Below are 22,653 nucleotides of genomic sequence, written 5' to 3'. Positions count from 1 at the left end.
CGTTAATTTGTAAAATATATTCATCTTCTCATTTTAACAAATCCACATTCACTGATTAAAGAAAAGCATCAGTACTTTTCATATAAACACACAGACTTAAAATCTGGAAAGAGATCTTTCAATTAGTTTCTAAAATTTCTATTCAGTTCCCTAATGTGATTCATAACTTGGTCCATGCTATGCAGTTGGAGTCTTAGAACTATTTTAAGACTCATGACAACCTCCTGCTCCAGGTCCACAGACACCTGCTCACAGTCTCAATGGCAGCGCAGCCTGATTTCACCTAACAATGGTTCCAGCTGCTTCTCAGGTATGTTGACTTAAAGTGATTTTGGTAGTTAAAGAGCCATGTAAGGAGAAATGTCTTTTCTTACAAAAGCCATGTGATAACCATCTTTTACCAAATAGGAGAAGGTAACAGTGTTCTCAAGAAAAACTAAGTCTAGTATTTACAATTTTCCTTGATACCTATTGAATCACCAAGTACTTACCTGGATAATATCGGGCCAGGCCTGTGGCACTACCAAACACCTGCCACAACAATGAAGGATCTTCTTCTCGATTTTTCTTGAAAACTTCATCTAAGGCACTTGTCCAGTTGAGTTCGTTTAATACAATTGTTGCTGCCAAAAGTGAAAGAATGGAAAAATCAATCAATTCAAATTTTTAATTGGTAACTGAACCTGTTTTCATATATGTGCACAGTAATATTATATATATTTCATTGCTTTATCTATAAAAGCACTCTGATCTGGTGGTAATCAAAAAGTTTAGACATGGAATCCTTTCTTCAAACAAATGTTTATATGATGGTGGCCCTATTGACATTTAGGGGCTGGGTGACTTTTTCGTAGTGGGAGTTGTTTTGTGCTTTGTAGATGTTTACAAGCATCTCTGGCCTCTACACCTTAGATGTCAGTACCATGTTTCCGGTTGTGATATGCAAAACTGTCTTTAGACATCATCACATAAGTCCTGGGGAGCAAAATTACTTTCTGCTGAGAACCACTGTAACACATAAAACAGGCAACTGTCAAGCTCTGCTGGCTGAGAGGTGGTGGGAAGTATTCCTCCAATTGAGGCAGTTCTGAAGAAAATTACAGGACACTTTAGGACACAGTTTGATGACTACTTTCCTCAACTATTGATGATTCTCTGAGATATACTAACGTGGCCTGATCTGTTACTTGAGTTAAAAAAAAATAGATGTCTGTCATTGAGCATAGCTTATTAACTATATTTCTGTAACAACAAAAATGCATACATGTTGATAAAGAAAAACTCATTCAGAGGCTTGACAACATCAGTAACAGAAGTAAGATGTAGCTGATACATTATCACTAGCTTTATGAACAATAATTTTCTTTTTTCTGGTTAGTTCAACTAACAATTAGAGTGTGGTGCTAACAAGGGACAGGTCATTGATTTTGATACCTACTTATACCAACTGACTGATCCTGCATAGGTATCACAAACATATGCCAGTCATTATAATGAAAGACAAACAATTATAATGTAGGATATAACATGGGCTAAATATAGTTTATATTTATGGCTCTCCATGATCATAGCATTCTATGTCTAACATGATAAAAATTTAATCAGCTTGGAATATTATTTTCCCTTTGCACAAAAAAGATGACATACAAGATAATCTCATCTTTCTTGGAAGGTCTTAATATATGTAAAATATGCACCATGCCTTTAGCAAATTAGCAGATTGGAAAGCTTGCATTTGAGAATATATGTCCAAACGTAAATAATGGACATTAGCTTGGGATAATGACTATAAATACTACTTAACTTTTTTCCATTCATTTCTGTGACCACAGTAAGTAAAAGAACCAAATACAATCATGGTTAAAACATATGCAGGATGTTTTGAAGATAAAAGAACAAAGACCTTCTTTCAAGAAAGATGAACAGCATATGTGTTTGTATTTTAAGGTTTATCATTCACCCAAAAAAATGAAAACAAGCATACTGCAAATTGTTCTGGGACCAGCATCCTAATGCATTTCTCATTATTGGAAACTAACAAGTTTCCCATCTTTATGGATGTGATTACCTTCAGAAAGATCAGTTGTGTGTGTAAATATTCATGAGTTGGGTCAGATCCATAGCACATCTGAGACACTAGTGAATTCAAATTCAAAAGCATGATCCAATGAACACTGAGTGACCAGTTATATGAAAATTTATATTCACACAGATAACCTAAACTAATACTCACTATCCATGAATATTTATGGTACCACACAAAATAGCACAGAAAAAGAGGGACATCCTCTACCTTTTTTTTAAACATTCATGAATTATACAGTTATATTCTACTCAACAAAATAATCATGTTGATTTATGTTCTAGATACTTAAAATAGATTGGGGATTAATGAAGTCTGTTTCTTCAGTTTCCTTGGTTCTTTAATTCACATTAATAACAACTGAGATCTAATTATTTTTAATAAATATTTCTTTGTTTTCAGAGTCTTACTCAGTTTTATTACCTAACAACTACTAAGTATTAGGCTCTGATACACTGATAATGAATTATACTTTTATGTATTTGAGGAAAAAGTCAAACTCTGAAATGTTATCATGTGATCTGTTTTAAAATAGTAGTTTATATGTTTGAAAATTCTTTTTCAGATAAGACACTGCAAATGATTTCCACAAAAGCTGTTCATATGCAAATGAACAAAGTACATAAAGCTTTTTCAGAATAGACACCTGAAGTGATTTACTCAGAATGAAAGAAATGGCATTGTTCACTTATCAAATAAGCAAAGTTTATAAAACTTGATGAGAACGTGTAGCAAGAGAGCTGCATTTGCTGCTGTGTATTTATAAAGACTCGAGTGCAATCGTTATTCTTGTGGCCACAATTTTTATTTAAATGTCCTTCACAAGAAAAAATTCAAAGGATCTGCCATAGGAGTACAAAATTAGTGCAGAGGAGAGTCTGGCAAAAATTGTCTATCAAAATGTATGAATCCAACAATTCTATTTGAAAGAATTTATACTATGGGGAGATTACAGATATTCAGTCCTGAGGCAGAGAATTTTAGACCAAGAATCATTCTTTCAATTATTATACTGTACAAATTGCTTAAAACAGAAAAATAAATTTTTGCAGTAGGAAATGTTTTTTCTCAAACTACAATGGAAACCAGTTAAAAACGTAAAAGGTGACATGTAAAATATAGAAGCAAACAAATAAGTATGAATCCTCTTTTATATCCATCTTGGGTAGAAGGAAATGGCAACCCACTCCAGTATCCATGCCTGGGAAATCCCATGGACAGAGGAGCCTGGCAGGCTACAGTCTATGTACAGGGAGCCTGGCAGGCTACAGTCTACATACAGGGTCACAGTTGAACAAAACTGAGCAAATAACATAATAACCATATATTACTTTGGCATTCTATAATAAGTAGATTTTTACCTTCTTAACCTTGTGAAAACGAAATACTTAATCCACAAATTACTAAAGTGCCCAACATTTCCCCAATTCTATGTTATCAGCATAACTATGGAAAAACAATACTGAAGTAACTGGGTCATTTGCAAATGATGGCAAAATAAAACTAACGCAGAACACTGGCAATGCTGAAACTTTTCAAACGCAATTATTTTTTCTATAAAGCATGATCTTTATATAAGTATCCAGAGCAAGAAAGCAAGATATAGAGGATTTTATTTAATTGCATAAATATTGATATAAACTAGTAGCTCACCAATATTTTATGTAATAGCTCCAGAATAAATGATCTTTCCAAAAGCCCTTGAAATACTTCTTGTCCACCAATAAAACTTAGCTTTCTATTTGGACAGGTATACTCAAGAACATAGGGAATAGTTCTGATTGGCTTTCCATAAAGCATTTAGCAGTCTTTAAAATTATATTGTATTTTATTTTCTCAATTATATACTGGATATGTATGGCCTTATTTAATATATAGTGTATTCTATATGCACCCACACCTTTCTTATCTGCCTCCAAAAGTAGTAGTAATGTTTTACATTCACACATACAAATTTCTAATTTCTTGCTCGAATGGAGTACATGGGTGTACACAGAAATATATGAGTGGCTTATATATTTTTCACTGTGTAAGACATACTGGCCAGTTGTGATCTAGCCTTGAACCTGCTGCCAATTTCTAATGAACTTAGCTGTCTTATGGCTGCTTTAGGAGTAACATGAGTACTGATTTTCTGTCAACTTTTAAGAAATGAAGATTTTTATCTTTGTTTGAAAATTAGAGTTTGTGAAAATTAATCTTTCATAGATATTCAAGGCTAAGTTTATTAAAATCAATGAATGCTGGGAAAGCAAACCTTGACTTTCGGGCCTCTAATCTGAATGGTATAAAAGGATTTCACTGCTAATTGATTCAGAAAGCCAAGCATATGTTTCTTTCTATTCTTCTTATATTTAGTTTTCAAAAACACGGCCTTGGTGTTCAGCAATTCTCTCTTGTAGAGGATTCTTTTGTTCAGTTTGGCTTCTCAAGGGAAGAAAGAAAAATCTAATTTGTAACAGCATAAAAAAAGGACCTTACATTTGCTGCTAATCTAAAATACGTGACATATCTGTGTCTTGTTTATGACATTACTGTGGAATCATTAACAAGTTTAGAATCCAATTTTCTCATGCGAACTTCAGCCAAGAAGTACTCCACTATTGCTCCCACTTAAGTCTGAATACATTTTGTTGACTTATTCAGGGTTCTGGGCCTCACCATGTATTGAAGGCACTATATAACTATTTGAAAAACCTTAAGATTATTTATAATATCAACTGTAGCTTTGAAATGAAGCATAAATATGCTAGAAAAAAAGAGAAACAATTTTTATGATTTACTTAAAATATAAAATAACTTTGATAAGTATGCATCACAAATATACTTTATAAAACATAAAACACCTTGACAGGTCTTTCCTAAGACTTGTAAATCCTAAAGTTATATGAGGGTATGGATAGTAACAATTATTTTTAACAATACTAAATATGATACAATTAAATAATTTAAAAAAGAGAACTGTCCAAAATGTTTACTACACTATTGCCATTTAATCATACCATTATCATAGACTTGTACTAAGATAAAATTAGCATGTATTATTTAAACTATTTCCACTGATAGTAACAAAGTCAGTAATACTGTATTAAGAGCAAGCAGATAAGTTAACTATTTTCTATCCACAATCACATTTTACTAAAAATGACACTTGAAACAAGATACTATTAGGTTGGTACAAAAGTAATTGTGGTTTCAGAGCATGAATGTTAAATCATTATAACTAGGCTCAAATATATCTTCATTAATCAAAATAGGAACCATTAAAATCAACACACTTTTGCCAATGAAAAATGTTTGTTTTTTCCTATAACACAAAAATTTGTGCTTCAGGATTTGAGAACTCTTGGAAAGCACTGTCTTCCTCCTGCTGGTTAGGGAAGCATTCTCCCTGCAAACAGTTTTGGAGATGCTTGAATGAGTTGGTGAGAGGTCAGGTGAATACGGCAGATGCAGCAAAACTTTGTAGCCAATTCATTCAGTTTTTGAAGCAACTGGTTGAGCAATGTGTGGTCAAGTGTTGTCATGGAAAAGAACTAGGCCCTTTCTGCTGACGAATGTCAGCTGCAGGAGTTGCCGTTTTGAGTGCATCACATCAATTTGCCGAGCATACTTCTCAGATGTAATGATTTCACCAGGATTCAGAAAGCTGTAGTGGATCAGACCAGTAGCAGACCACCAAACAGTGACCATGACTTTTTTTGGTGCAAGTTTGGCTTTGGAAAGTGCTTTGGAGCTTCATCGCAGTCCACTAAGCTGGTTATTGCTGACTGTCTTATAAAACCCACTTTTCATCATGTGTCACAATCTGAGCGAGATATGGTTTGTTGTTGTTGCACAGAATAAGAGAAGAGAACATCTCAAAAGGACAATTTTTCTGACTTTCAGTCAGCTCATGAGGCACCCACTTACTGTGCTTTTTCACCTTTCCAATTTACTTCAAATGCCAAATGACTGTAGAATGGTCAAGGTTGAGTTCTTGGGCAAATTTCATGCAGTTGTAAGAGGATCAGCTTCAATGACTGCTCTCAATTGGTCGTTGTTGACTTCCTATGGCTGGCCACAATACTCCTCACATTCAAGGATCTCATTTCCTTTGCAAAGCTTCTTGAGCCATCACTGCACTGTACATTCATTAGCAGTTCCTGGGTCAAATGTGTTGTTGATGTTGTGAGTTGTCTGAGCTGCTTTACAACCCATTTTGAACTCAAATAAAAAAAACTGCTCAAATTTGCTTTTTGTCAGACATCATTTCTAAAGTATAAAATATATATAAAATATACAGCAACTAATAAGTCATTAGCAAAAAAATAAAGTGAGAAATGTACATTAAAATTATGTATAACAATCACATTTATATAAGAATGTATTCCAATATCAAATAGCAAAATTCAAAAATGCAAAATTACAATTACTTTTGCAGCAATCTAAAAATATTACTCTTTTCTAGATGATAAAAATAAAATCTAGAAAGAGCAATTTATCAAAATTCATACAGAGGCAGTCATAGACACAGCACCCAAATAAGTCACATTTCAAGATCCTGTTTATGCACTATTTATTTCAAGCTTTCATTATTTATGTAGCTCTAATTTAGAATTTCAAATCTGAAAAGGCAAAAATCACCTATGCATTTGTAAATAATGTTTCTCAATCAATTCAGAGTCTTCCTTTCAGCAATATCTACAGACATTTTTGATGGTCAAGACAGGTGGTATAGTCTGAAGTCAGGATGGTTGATTCCTCCAGCTCCATTCTTCTTTCTCAAGATTGCTTTGGCTATTTGAGGGTTTTTTGTGTTTCCATATGAATTGTGAAAATTTTTGTTCTATAATAGTTCTGTGAAAAATGTCATTGGTAATTTGATAGGGATTGAACTGAATCTGTAGATTGCTTTAGGCAGTATAGTCATTTTCAAAATATCGATTTTTTCAATCCAAGAACATGCCATATCTCTCCATCTGTTTATGTCACCTTAGATTTCTTTCATCAGTGTCTTATAGTTTTCTGTACACAGCTCTTTTGTCTCCTTAGGTAAGTTTATTCTTAGATATTCTTTTTGTTACAGTAGTGAATGGGATTACTTGTTTAATTTCTCTTTCTGATTTTTTCATTGTTATGTGTATAGGAATGCAAGGAATTTCTGTGTATTGATTTTGTATCCTGTGACTTTACAAAATTCACTGATTAGCTCCAACAGACATGACTCCAAAGAAAACATACTGATAGCATATAATAAATTCATGAGAAAATGCTCAACACTGCTTATTATGAGAAAAATGTAAATCAAAACTACAATGAGATATAACTTCACACTGGTCAGAATGGCCATTATCAAAAATCTCCAAACAATAAATGCTGGAGAGGATGTGGGAAAAATTAACTCTCTTGCACTGCTGGTGGGAATGTAAATTGATACAGCCACTAGGGAGAGCAGTCTGGAGATTTCTTAAAAAACTAGGAGTAAATCTACCATATGACTCAGCAAACCCACTACTGGGCATATACCCCGAGAAAACCACAATTCTAAAAGGCACATGTACCCCAATGTTCATTGCAGCACTATTTACAATAGCCAGGACATGGAAACAATCTAGACGTCCATTGACAGGTGAACAGATAAAGAAGTTTTGGTATATATATACAATGGAATATTACTCAGCCATAATAAAGGAACACATTTGAGTCAATTCTAGTGAGGTGGATGAACCTAGAGTCTGTTTTACAAGTGAAGTAAGTAAGAAAGAGAAAAACAAATATCATATATTAACACATACCTATGGAATCTAGAAAAATGGTACTGATGAACCTATTTGTAGAGCAGCAAAAGAGACAGAGAGCAGACGTGCACACACAACAGGGGAAGGAGAGACTGGGACACATTGAGAGTAGCACTGAAGCATATATATCACCATGTGCAAAATATATAGCCAGTGAGAATTCGCTGTATGATGCAAGGAGCTCAACCTGATGCTCTGTGACAACCTAGAAGGGTAGGATGGGGAAGGAGGTGCAAGGGAGTTTCAAAGAGGGAGGGGACATATGTATACCTATGGCTGATTTATGCTGATGTATGGCAGGAACCAGCACAACATTGTAAAGCAAGTATCTTTCAATGAAAAATAAAGAAAACAAAACAAACAAAAAAAACACTAGTAGGAGGCAGAACTTCACCGGAGGTCCAGGATTTAAGATTCTGAGCTTCCAATGCAAGGAATGAGGGTTTTATCCCTGGACAGGGAACTAAGATTCCACATGCTACAAAGCAAGGCTGAAAAAATAGAAAAGAAAAACTACTAGGGGATCTATTGGCATTTGGTAGGTAGAGACCCGAGACACCCTAAATATCCTAGAATGCACACAACAATCTCCACAACAATGAATCACCCAGCTCAAAAAGTCAGTAGGGCACAAGTTTAGAAACTTTGCTCAAGTACAAATATAAACAAAAGATAATCAATTCACTTTGTAAAAAGTAATATTCCAAACAAATCCTGTCCACAAAAAACCATAACAAAACTTCTTCAAAAGAAAGCTGATACATTTAAAAATATTATTGTTTCACACTAAATTATGTCAATATTTCAGGCTATATTTTGACACTCTTTGGGTTGAGAAATTTCCATTTCAGTCCCAGAAATTCTAACACACTATTCTCATAGTTGAAGAGATAAGGATTTCAAAGCTATGTTTTTAGTGCCATTAAATGAAATACTATACAACCACAAAAAGGAATGAAAATCATAAAGTAAGTCAGAAAGACAAAACAAATATCATTTATTAATATACATATGGGGAATCCAGAAAAATGGTACAGGTGATCTTATTTGCAAAGAATAAATAGACACAAGGACATATAGAACAAATATATGAATACCAAGGGGGAAAGATTAGGTGGGAGGAATTGGGAGATTGGGAGGGACACATACACCCTACCGATACTATGTATAACATGATAACTAATGAGAACATACTCTATAGTACAAGGAATCTACTTAATACACTGTGGGGACCTGAACAGGAAGGAACTCAAAAGAGAGGGGATACATGACTATGTCTGGATGATTCATTTTGCCGTACAGTAGGAACTAACACAATGTTGTAAAGCAACTATACTCCAGTAACAATTAAAAATAAATATACCAACTAAATAATAAAATGAATAAATTAATAAGAGGCCATGCACTTACTGCTACACTCTTCCCCAAAAATGTTATCCCTCCCCCTTCCTGTTCTTGGATATTCGTAAAATATTATGAGCTGTGCTTTTTTTAAAAAATGATTCAACACTATATGATTCTAAACTAAATTTAATTTTATCTTTATAGCAAATGTTCATTTTATCTCACCGTATATAACACAGTCATTAAAGGAGTTGCATTTAGTCCAAGAGCTGAGCCAGATGTCACTAATTTAATTCATCAACCTTAATCTCGAAAAAGAAAAATGTTAAGAAGAAACCCACTGATCCAATTAAGCACACAAACAAAAAGAATCCACTTTAAGGAACAAGCAATGTTCATAAATATTAAAATGAATGAATCTTTTTGGTGGATTTGGCTAAAGGAATCTAATCTAATGCCAGTGTAAATGAAATATTAATAAAGTACAGGGAGATGGGAAGACCAAATCTAATCTCTCTAAGCATGTCTCGGGCACCACCACACACCTCCCACTGTGGGGCCTGATGAGGAGATAAGCCTTATTCCTACCGTTAACTTGGTACAAATATTAAAAGGTATTGTCCTTCTCAATTCTCTAAACCCTGTATTGCTGAGATTTCTGGTCTCACTCCCAATGTCTAGTTTCCCATAGATTGAGCACCTGGCTAATACCCAGAACACAGCTGCTCTGCTTTTGAAAAAAAAAGTGCAAATTGCGGAGCACATAGAAGGAGCTCAGGAGAAACCACTTTTATAAAAGAAAATAAGAATAATGCAAGGGGAATAGAAGACATTCAGATCTAATAGGTTTGTTAATTGAGGATTTTTAACGTCATTTTCAATAAATTGATAAATACTTGCAAAATTTTTCTTGAAGGGGCAGAAGTAGTATGCACAAGAAATGTCATAAGATTAGGAGGCAAAAATCTTGCAAGCATTTTAAGTTTCTCTCTCATGGGCACAGCCTCAACTTCAAACTAGTCATTTCATGTCTTATACTTCTGTTGTCTTTCATCTAAATAAAAAAAATAAACACATTAAGGGTGCCAGACAGAGTTAACATGTATGTCAAATAAGCTTACGAATAAAAGGATGTCAGGGTGCATGATATTATCATAGTCCTTTCCTTAGCTGGGATAAAAATTTGTAAGATGCACATCTCCTTTAGATGTCACATAGAGAACAGGTCCTTTTTACATCTTGACATAGAATTTTGTCAGTTATTTTCTTTTACTGGAAAAATAACTTCTTTCAGATGTAGCAACTGAAATATAAATCTATTTTTCAATAAATCTACATTTCTTATGTCCACCCTCTAATTTATTTAAAACCTCTCACATTATGAGATACTTTTCACTGGAATCATATAGTGAAATACTGTAATTTTACATTTTGGAAATACTGCATAATTTGTAAACATAAAGTTGGAACTTTACAGAAATTACCTGAGAAAGACAACACAATTTCCTCCATTGATACTATTTCACAAAGTCATTTTCATCATAAATGTGACTATTTGTAACTAAAATTTTTGGGAAAATTGTTAAGTATCTATTTTATACATTAGAGTAAGTTTACTAAATACAGCTTGCTACATTCTGAACCAACAAAAAACTGACAAAAATGTTCTAAAATTTAAACTTTAAAAAGGGAAATAAAATATATGAGTTTAAAAAAGAAATCAGAAACTATAAGAACACAGAGGTGAAGTCGAAGCCATGTAAGAATAAATGCACAATTAGGACCAAATATAAAGGACTTCAAATTGAGGTGCTGTTTTTAGATGCCTACTTATCTTGCTGATGATGCTTTTTCCTTTAAATGAATCGGTATTTTAGAATTCAGTATATGCATGGCTTCCCTGGTGGCTCAGACGGTGAAGAATCGGCCTGCGATGCAGGAGACCAGGGTTTGATCCCTGGGTTGGGAAGATCCCCTGGAGGAGGAAATGGAAACCCACTCTAGTAGTCTTGCCTGGAGAACCTCCATGGAAAGAGAAGCCTGGCAAGCTACAGTCCACGAGGTCGCAAAGAGTTGGACACGACTGAGTGACTAAACACAGCACACCATATATGTATGTATGCAGTATGAGCAAAAATATTGTTACTCACTGCCCTCCCACCGAAAGGCTGAGTCTCTGTGGAGTATCCATTTGACCTTGAGAAAGCATTTTATCGTCTCTAAACCTCATTTTCCTTGTCTGTACAATGGGGATGACAACAGTGTTTGCCTCACAGATCTGTGCTGAGGATTACATGTACTTAGAACACTTTTGTCGTTTAGTAACTGCACAATAAATGCTATCTGCTTATATTATTATTTTCTTATTTGCCTTTTAATACTCAGCATTTAAAAGATTTTTTAAAATATATATATTTATGGAGTCATTCTGACCATGCTGCTAAAATGCTAGGATGAGTGATAAAAATCTGACATCCTCTCTTTTCCTCAAAGAATCTTTGTTCTTTCCTTGGCCCTAAATTAATGTCCAGAAATACTACTTAATTTTCTTGTTATAAATCTCAAGAAGAAAACAGCTTGTTACCCTTCCCAAACCATTTACATTGTTACAAGAGAAGGGAAAATGAAAAAGAAAAGTCTCTATAATGATAGTATGTAATGTACTATATAATTTCAGTGAAGGTAATTTGTTCATATGGAATGTTCCCAGCGCTCTTGAAAATAAACCACAGTGGTGATCGTGAACACAACTGGTGAATACATACTGGTGAATGCAAAACAAAAACATTAAAACTCTGCAAGGGGATATTAAATTATATAAGACCTAATATACATACCAGGTACAACACAGGCATACACACACACATGCACACACATACACAGAATGATGTGTACACAGTTCTTTTAAGGCAGAGAGAAAACTCTGGCCAAGAATTGCAGACTAAATTAGATATGGGAAATCTCTTGCCTTTGCTCTGAGACTGCCTAACTGCACAGGGAATTTAGTGTCTACATACAAATCTGGACTACAAATTCACAAAGAAGGATCAAAAAGTATTGGAGCTGACTAATGAGGTATGGTTGGAGAAGGATAACAAGGCTCCTGGGGGCAAGGGTGATACTGTCAATGAGGCACAGACTGCTTAGTACTTAAGGGTTTGTGTCAACTAGTTTCAGAACAAAGAGTTGCCTGGTGATTTTAAGATGGAAAGATTAGATGCACTGAAATACACCACATACTAGATTGCTATAATTAAGAACAACAATCCCTTAGTTTAAACACCATGCACTGCTTCAGAATGAAATTAAACAAAAAATAAATCTTTTGTACTACAGATTGCTACTTACTGAGTCATGTTCCATAAAGGTATGGGTGAAATCTAATTCCATATCTAAGACAAGAGGTTATATCCTTGTATCTCTAGTTGCATACAAATAAAGAACTGCCATATGCAAATAAGCATACATGCATACAGAGCACTCATAACTTATTTTATCATTTATAAAGATAGACATCTATATAAAAAAATAAAATAAAAATAAAATAACTAAATACATCAAATATATCAGTTTTCAGGATGCTTACAACATAGTGAGCATTACTTGTTCAGATTTTAATGTATTTGTTATAGTTACTGATGTTGAGTTTATATTTATCAGTCCTAGCTACTGTCAGTTCAACAAATACCTTAAGAAATAATTATTTTTCTATTCTAATAAATCATGTATTTTAAATTTTCATTCATAACTTAATATCCCACAAAAGTTTATATGTATCAGTCAAATTGGTTGAAGAAGTTCAAGTTATTCTGACATAGCTTTAAACTACTATAAAGGATTTCTCATAAAATAATCATTCAGTGTAACTAGGAAAGTAGATTCATATGTCTCCTCAATGACATCAAATGAATTCTTAAGTTATCACCCTGTATTCATTTATTTGGTCTTTTACCTAAAGAAAAATGTTCAAAAGAACAAGTAAACCTTTTTGTAAAGTAAGAAAAAATATTATAAAGGATTCAATACCTGATTTAAACAAATAGTTTGCACACAAACTTTTACAAGTGGCTTAAAGGTTTTTCATCTGATGAAATATCATAAGAGATGGTAAATGACCAGGTCACACTGGTTCTAGATCTGTGTATCTCTCAATCTTCTCTCACTGCAAGGCCAAACTCACTTATGTTTCTCACAACAACCTTTAGTCTCCCTGCCTCCAATTTCACTTCATTTTCAGCCACTTTTCCCAACGCCACTGCCATGGTGTTCTATTCTACATGGCAAATGACTTCCTGAATGAAAAGTCTTCAGTTAAGTCTCCATAAAAGTCGGTCATTTATGGCTCCTTCTACACCATCTCCAGACCTCCCTTCCCACTGTTCACTTTTTTAATAGAAAGCGTTAGGACTAGCGCAGTATTTCAAGGATAGAATCTCACACAATTTTGCTGCAACATCAAAACATCCAAAGAAAAATACATGGCACAAAAGGAATACTGTGACATTAAAAATGGTTTGGGTCTTCTTAAATGGTTTGGGTCTTCTTACTGTAATAGATTGAATTCTAGAGGTCTAATTCCAGCATTGTATTCAGTCTCTCAAAGCACATTAATAATCCTTGACTATGCTCTCATAATTAAAGTAAATTGTGACCATTCTTAGTTTGTTCTACATCTAATGAAGAAAGAGAGGTAAAGCGTCTTACATCCAATTTTGCTTTTGTATCATACACCCTATTAACAACAGTACTGCCTCTCAGGAGGTGAGTAAATGTTTTGAGAGTCAAAAGGTTGGTGGTCAAAAAAGACTTCCAGGAGGAGGTGGTACAGTTTTAAAGAAGAGTAGTGAAGTGGTAGGACAGCTGGGTGACTGATTCAGTGAATACCTTGTATAGGAAACAGAGGCTGGGGGAAAAAAAAAGTGTAAGGCATTTCAGGCGCTCTACTTGTTTCAAAATGGTTGAATAAAAGAAGAATCTGGGGGAAGCCTGGCATGCTGCAGTCCATGGGTAGCAAAGAGCTGGACATGACTGAGCAACTGAACAGAACTGATGGCTCAAAGCAGCAAAGCTAAGAATACAGACATACTGTTATAATGATACAGAAGTACTAAACAAAAAATAATTGTATTCTGAGAATTACAGAGTCATAAAAGCTAAAATACAAAATAATCATATTTGTACTTGAGGTTTCAAAAAGCCAGCATGGAAGAAGATTGAAAGCGGACGGGAAAGGCCACATATAAATGGGGAGAAGAAGACAAAAAGCTAGTACTGTCAGGCTGGAGAGGAATGACAATGGGTGGAACTAAAAAACCAGTGCTAGACATGGGGAGTGGAAGAAGACTAAATAATCCACAGACCACAGTGACAGACGGTGGGCGGGAGGAAAGAAGAACCCTGGTTCTCTACTTGGACCTGGCTGGTACTATTAACAAAGATATGAACATTGGAGGAGGGGCATATTTGGAGACATTGATGTCATAATGTAAGGTGCCTGGGCTAGCTAGCTAGCTAGCTAGCTATTTATTTATTTATTGATTGATTGATTGATTGATTGCCTGGGCCTTTTAATCCACTGAAAATGGTTATTCAAAAGGTAATCAGAGAAATGAATCTGCAGCTTACCCATGGATCCATATGGAAGAATCAGATTTGGAAGTCAAAACTGTTTGAAGGATGTTCATGGTTACTGACATCAATAAGTGCTACAGATCCTTAAGTACTAAGGAGGCTTTACTTAGCTGAGAGAGATTGCCAAAAGGAAATAACATGGACCTAACACTCATAAACAAGAACACCCTTTCCCATGAAAAGTAACCAGGGCATAGTGTGCTATGATACATACCTATTTTTTCATTTATAAAAAGCCATAAAAATATGCCTTTTGAATATAATTTTTTCATCTGCATTAAAACAACTGCACTGAATTCAACTGCACAAATTCGGTGTATCTGTGGCCAACTCAGTCCATCAAGAAGAAATAATATGAAAAGATATTGGAACCAATAAAAACCCATTATCTTCTAATGCACTGTTTTGAATTTTGCCTTTTTAAAAGAGTTATTGACTTAAATGAAGTACCCAGGGATACAATCCCTGAAACTCTTCTATGTAGAGCACTTTATACTTGCTGTGTACTTGAAGAAGAAGCAATTCCCCTTATGCTCGGTTAGAATGATAAGGCAATCTATTGTGCCTCTACACTTTCACAGAGCCCCACGAGACTGAAACTGGATGATTACATGGTCTTATAAGACCATAAAGTTCTACCACAGGAGTCGTATATGTATTATAAAGACACTTCAAATTGCCGCCCATGCTCTTCTTACCATCATGTGGCTCTCTTCTGCAAATTGCTTGTGCCTTTGACTTTCAGAAATGATTTAAACCTGCATCAGTAGGTCTAAATGAACAAGTGCCAACCACCCTCATTTATCCAATACACAAGAGTGACAAGATTTAATTAATTAACAGCATCTCAGATATTTATTTCTAAAAACAAAACTTCAATTGACCTTTCGGTAAAATTTAATATCAGAAGGTTACATACAGATGAAGACTTCAAACGTTCTATTTCATAAAACATCAAATTAGGCACATGTAAAGAGGTAATAAGGGAGAAGGTAATGGCACCCCACTCCAGTACTCTTGCCTGGAAAGTCCCATGGACGGAGGAGCCTGGTAGGCTCCAGTCCATGAGGTCACTAAGAGTCGGGCGCAACTGAGCGACTTCACTTTCACTTTTCACTTTCACACATTGGAGAAGGAAATGGCAACCCACTCCAGTGTCCTTGCCTGGAGAATCCCAGGGACGGGGGAGCCTGGTGGGCTGCTGTCTGTGGGGTCGCACAGAGTCAGACACGACTGAAGGGACTTAGCAGCAGCAGCAAAGAGATAATAAATTCCATTTAATTTTAAAAACATAGCTACTATTGTCTAATATAAACATGAATAATTTATTAAAATGATTTTACCATTCTTACCAAAACTGTAGTTTGACATGAATCTTTTTCGTGATTTTGAAACAAGCCTTTACTTCCTTGTCACTTTGTGTTTCACGTCAGACTGATAACAGCCAGGGTATTTTACATTATTTGTCAGGTTCTCTGGCCTTTCAAATAAATTTGAAGCGAAGCTTTTTGATTTTGTTTTCTACTGTAATTTTTTCATATGTATTCTACTTAAGTATCAATTTCTCCCTGTCTCGTCCTTTTACCTGCTATTCCTAAATGTGACATCTCCAACATTTTTTGTTTAAAAGCAAAAGTCTGTGCATTTTGTTGTTTATCTCCATATTTTTTTTCTATTTTTAAAATTACATACCCTTAAACAAGGTAGCAATATCTTCTTAGACAAGAAGGTAGCGATGTGTGTGTGTGTGTGTCTGTGAATCACTACAGGCACCAGATCGTATAATTCAGTTCTCTATTTAGAATGATACATGCTTATGATGGGTTTCCCAGGTGGCATTAGTGGTAAAGAACGCAATTGCCAAAGCAGGAGACATAGAGACTGGGTTTGATCCCTGGGTGGGAGAGATCCCCTGGAGGAGGGCATGGCAACTCACTCCAGTATTGTTGCCTGGAGAATCCCACAGACAGAGGACCCTGGATGGTTATGGTCTACAGAGTTATACAGAGTTGGACACGACTGAGGTAACCTAGCATGCATACGTGCTTCTGATACGCAAAACCGATAACATAATTCATTTAGAAGTATTTCTACAACAGCTCTTCTAGACACTGCCAAAACTTAATATAAATATTTTTAGTGAGGATAAACAAACTTTTTATGGCTTTGAAAAATGCAAATATACTGAGATTGAGACTGGATTTACCGTTTCTTTGTAATATTCTGAATTTTCCTTTGTAATATTCTGACTTTTCCTGAGTGCACATTTATTCCCTCACTTCCAACGGTATGCCTAGTGTTAGCACCCACCTTACTATTTCATAGGAAATTTACGTTTAAAAAAATCATTAAAAAAGTCATCTGTCTAGAATTTAGTATCTTTTATTAAAGTTAACCTTTCACAGGTATTATCAGGTTTTTGTGGAGTATAAAGATGTGTTCATTAAAATGAAAACCTCCCTGAAACACATGAACATTGTTTGTTAGCTCAGAATATTTTGAAACTTATGCTATCAACATCAAAATACAGACTGGAAGCATACCCCTTTTCCTAGCTTAAGGTATTATTATCTGAAATTTGATTCAATGAACAGCTGACTGGGAAGAGTTCTATGCCTGAATAATATACATATGTGAGATATATACATACGTGCATTTATGCCAAGTAACATGGGGATTAAGTGGAGACTTTAAATAGTATCTTAAATATTTGAATTTTCAGAAAAATTTTCACACAAAGATTTTTTTTTTCTCAAACTACTGTTTTTATATTGGATCAAGACTGATTCTTTAACCTTTTAGACTTTTTCTGGCAAATGCTTTAATGTCATTTTCTAAGAAGAGTTCACAATTATAGTTTTTGAAATGTAGCTTGTATTTTTGAAATGTACAGAACCTGTAAATGTGATTTTTGGCATGTATAAATCATATTCAAGATCATGAGTTTGTAGATAAATTTTTGAATTGAAACAGATTACTTGGCACTATTTTATGTTGAAATCTAGACCTTACTATTTATACCAAACACAAAAGTAGATGCAAACATGATAAACGTATAATAGTCCTTTATCTACTCCTTAACATGGAGGATTCTTATATATTATATAAACAGATTAAATTTCTAGTAACTATACACTAACAAAACATGAAAATCAAAAGAAGAAAACAACTATGCACAAGTACCACTCAATGTTACCAAAACATTCTAAAGTTGGAAAATTACAGTGTCTCAGTCAGAACAGAATTCTTAGCTTTCACTGTTAAGATCTCCCAGCCCCTTACTACTATAAAAGGTCTGAACTAAGTTTGGCCAAAATCTAACAGAGATAGATCAGATGATGCGCCACAACTTCTACATTATTTGCACAGAAATTCAACCAATTAAAACCAGCAAATGTCAAATGAGACACTGAACTACTAAGACAAACAAAAATCTAAAAGTTCCAAAATAAAATTTCTTTAAAAATGTACCTTATTGTTAAACTGAAAATCAGCAAGGTATATAATATTGCTCTTTGATTGCTAACCTGCAATTTCATTAAAATTTTATGCTTCATAAGAACTAATGGAAAATATTTAAACTAAGGTGAGTATAGCAATGTCATACTTATAGTAATGGTATTATAGTATATAGACACCTGCAAACGGACAATGCAAAAATGTTATGTTTTTAAATTTATACATTTATATAATATGTACATTATAAATTTATGTACATATAAGTATATATCATTTACATATTATTTATGTATACATTTTATATAATATACATATTCATATATGTATAGTATACATATTTATGGATATACTTTATAGCCTACTAACCCAGGTTAAATTCAAGTCTCTTCATTTGAATATGTACTCTAGCCTAGTGATTACAGATACATGTTAAGTCAATTTTATTTTCTCATATAAGCAGTATAATTCTTTCAGTGGGAAGGCAGTTAACATCACATATTGTGGATAATAGTTTACTGTTGAGTTTTATAAAACAAACTAATAAGTTTGGAGACAGTATTTTTTCAACATGTACAATTTATGTACTTTGTATGAGTTTGTCGACTTGGAAATGATCACAAATGTAGATTTTAAATTGTCAGAGTCTGAAATCAGTCTATCATCCAAACTCCTAAGAGAATAAGCAGTGAGTTTTTGTTTTCCCTAAGCTTTCATAGTTTTAAAATCTGATTCAGGAGGGAAAAAAATGAAAAATTAAGAATAAGAGAATGGAATTGACATTTATTTCCTAGCTCAATATAAATCTGTTTGATGAAGGCTTTAACACTTAGCAAGTAGTAACTCTTAACATTTATTTTGGAGACAAAGTTTTAGATTGAAATTTTCAGTTTTTAAACATTTGGGGAAAAAATCCTGAGAAACTGAGAAAGTCAGATTAGTCATTTTGTAAATAGAATGATGATGTAAAGATAATTAGATGAAGAATGATATTTTAGGAAAATTAGATAAAAATATTAGAATATTATTTGCTGTGTGAGCATGTATGTGTGCATTTACATACATATAATTTAAGTGGATTAAATATCCAAGTAGTTCATTTGTCTATCTTTTGTTTCATTTGTCTATCTTTTGTCTATCTATCATTTGTCTATCTTTTATTTCATTTGTCTCATCCTAAAAACCCAGAGCTACTGTTGGTGGAGCCCAGGCATGGAAGAGGGGGTAGTCTCTGTAGTATGTGCTCATTCACCCGAGGGATGTAGACTGACAGAAGTTCCTTCCATGTGGTTCTACCCGACTGATCTTGGGGCAGGAAGAGAGTTTGAGAGTCTATTTCTCAATTTTAAATTCACCAACTTGAAAGTTACAGATATCACTTCCATCATAACCCACTGGCTAGCACTAGCCATGTACCTCCACCCTGGTGCAGGTGGGAAGAGGTGTAATTCTCCTACATGTCCAAAAGAGAGATTCAGATGCAGTGAAGCAATGCAGTCTATACTAAGCCTTGTCATATAGCACAACACACTGAGGAAGGTGTGTTGGTTGAATGATGATTTTTAATTTCATTTTAAAAAACCTATAAACTAGACTGTAATGCCTTTTCATTTAATAATGACTTTATGTAGAACACAAGAGAAGCAACCTAATAAAAGACTGGTTTTGACCAAGCACTGAGAATAGGTTGGCCACTTACTGAAATTCCTGAAAGGTAAAATGAATATTATGATTATGCTACTATGTGACATACAGCCCTAATAACTAGTCTTTGTACTTATTTCTTAATGTTTACTATAGGTAATTTATACAACATATAGTCTAGTATGATATTATAGTACACTAAAATACACATGAGCTTCAAACATCCAGTAGCCTTACTTTTATATTTATATTCTGATTTTCTTATGTTTGCTGTATAAATTAATACTAGTTACACAATTAGATCCCCATAAATTAGACCCTTGGATACATATTTTCAGACTTTTTTTAGAATACAAAAAAATAGAGATTGCTTCTAACCTCATCACATTCTTTTTGAGACATGATAACAATATATTTGATGACCTATGAGTAAAACACACTTAATCCTCAGATATATATAGTTAATTCTATTCATTCATAATGACTGACTTTACAGAAACAAAAGAATATTTTGTTTTTATTATTGTATAAGCAGTAAATTTAAAATTGAAACCTTAACAACCCTAAAATATATTACTTGATTACAAAAAAAGGAGAGTATAAATTAGTAACTTAATGATCCTCAAAGTAAATATGCTTTCATATACAAATATTCAGATTCAAAATCTATTCATTAAAATAGTAAAACACATCTCAAAATTATCAAAAAACCTCATGTTCACAAGTTACTTACTATGATACCATAACAAAGAACTGAATATAGAACTATACCTGAACAAAGAACATAGAACCATACAAAGAACATAGAACCATATCAGAACAAAGAATTAGGAAAAGAAACTAATCATTATCAAATATTTCTGAATTACTTAAATTGAATTTTAAAAATTCCATAATTCATCAATATTTACTAAAACATTCATCTTTCTTAACTCAATCCATGAAAAAATGTGTACATGTTCTCAGTTCTATGTTATGGACTTCTAGTAGATGACAATATTCTCATTAGACTTAGATAAAAGTGATTTATATTAAAAGACTGCAAGGAGATCAAACCAGTCCATCCTAAAGGAAATCAGTCCTGAATAGTCATTGGAAGGACTGATGCTGAAGCTGAAACTTCAATACTTTGCCCACCTGAAGAGAAGAACTGACTCACTGGAAAAGACCCTGATGCTGGGAAAGATCAAGGGCAGAAGGAGAAGGGGACGACAGAGGATGAGATGGTTGGATGGCATCACTGACTCAATGGACATGAGTTTGAGTAAGCTCCAGCAGTTGGGGATGGACAGGGAAACCTGGCGTGCTGCAGTCCATGGAGTGGCAAAGAGTCAGACATGACTGAGCGACTGAACTGAACTGAATACAGTTTCTCAAGAAAATAAAACCTGCTGATATATGAGACAGATTTTAGTTTAACATTCATCAAGGAGTGTTCTAGTTATTTTACATGTTTTTAAACTTTTCATAACAGTCCTTTGAGGTAAGTAAGATATATATTAGATTAGTTTGACAAATGACAACTTAGTCATCTACTGCTAAAAAGCTGTTTATCTAAATGTTCACTGATATATCAACACTGGTAACTGAAGAAGATAAAAGAATTACATTACTCCGGAATAAATATGTTCCTCTATAAGTCAAAGAAACCCTGTGGCTTAAAACAGATGAAGATTAAATAGAGAAGTCATTTTCAGTTTGAGAGAGACCATCCTTATACATTTATTTCTTTCAAAAATAAAGTCATTCACCAATTCTCCTGAGGACTTACATTCTGTCCGCAATAATAATGCTGATGTATTTTTTTTATATAATGGGTAGTGACTACCAACAATCATATAAAAAGGTACAGAAAGTGCAGAAACAACAACTGGTCTTCACAGACCTGGAAGGATAGTAATGAGCCATTTCCTCAGTCATGTTCTAGTCTGGACGAATGTAAGATAAAAAAAGGCCCCTCCATGAACTGCCTCACAGCTTCTAGTTGCTATCATTTGCAAGAAACAATTAAAAACAAAACGATTTTTATGTAAGACTAAAATAACCAGCAAGGACTGCAGTATTTTTTGTCATGTATTATTCATTAGGGTAAAATTGTATATGACTTGATTTGCTCTAATTACAAAAATTCTGACTAAATTCCATCTCAATGCAAGCATAACTCATAGCTCCATACTTAAAAAATCTGATCTTGTATCTTGTGACAAAATAGCTTTGAAATCTTTAAGCCCATTTAGAATCTTTCTCTTTGAATAATTGGATTTTAGTAATATCTTTTAAATGCCTCTTTATCTCTAGGGAGAAATCTGAGTAAGATCTTATCCATGAAGCAAAATGCCAGATGATTAAAAAATTCTCATCTCAAATTCCAGACCTCTATTTTCTCTTCAGTTGTCAATCCCTTTTTAATTTGCTGCAAACAGTACTGTCAGTCTGTTTTGGAAGCTGTTCTAATTTAATATTTCATTATCTTTCTTCTTCAGCCTTTGAATGGCCTGTCACTTGTTATAGCCATCATAAAAAGCTAGCCAAGTAAACGTCTGATCTCCAGCTATCAATTTATAGAGATTCTGAATTGTGCACACATCCTTTTTGATGTCTTCCATGTTCCCTTTTTAATATCTTTTTATAAAGAATGAGACAATGGATTTTTATTTGTATTCTCCTCTAAACAATTTTTTAAAGTACGGCAATAATTTGACCTTTAACAAATCC

At 33.9% G+C, this 22,653-nt stretch overlaps 1 protein-coding gene across 9 annotated transcripts in view; it reads right to left on the bottom strand.

The window, feature by feature from the left end:
- Positions 1-22,653, bottom strand: part of CACNA2D1 (calcium voltage-gated channel auxiliary subunit alpha2delta 1) — a 508,655-nt gene that overhangs the window by 140,103 nt on the left and 345,899 nt on the right. For all 9 annotated transcript variants that reach the window (XM_043462913.1, XM_043462905.1, XM_043462907.1 and 6 more), the window contains exon 7: positions 492-623. In XM_043462913.1, the coding sequence (XP_043318848.1) occupies positions 492-623 (132 nt within the window). The remainder of the gene's footprint in view (positions 1-491; positions 624-22,653) is intronic.

Source organism: Cervus canadensis, chromosome 3 (genome assembly GCF_019320065.1).
Source record: "Cervus canadensis isolate Bull #8, Minnesota chromosome 3, ASM1932006v1, whole genome shotgun sequence".
Lineage (NCBI taxonomy): Eukaryota > Metazoa > Chordata > Mammalia > Artiodactyla > Cervidae > Cervus > Cervus canadensis.
This window is presented reverse-complemented; position numbering and strand designations above follow the sequence as displayed.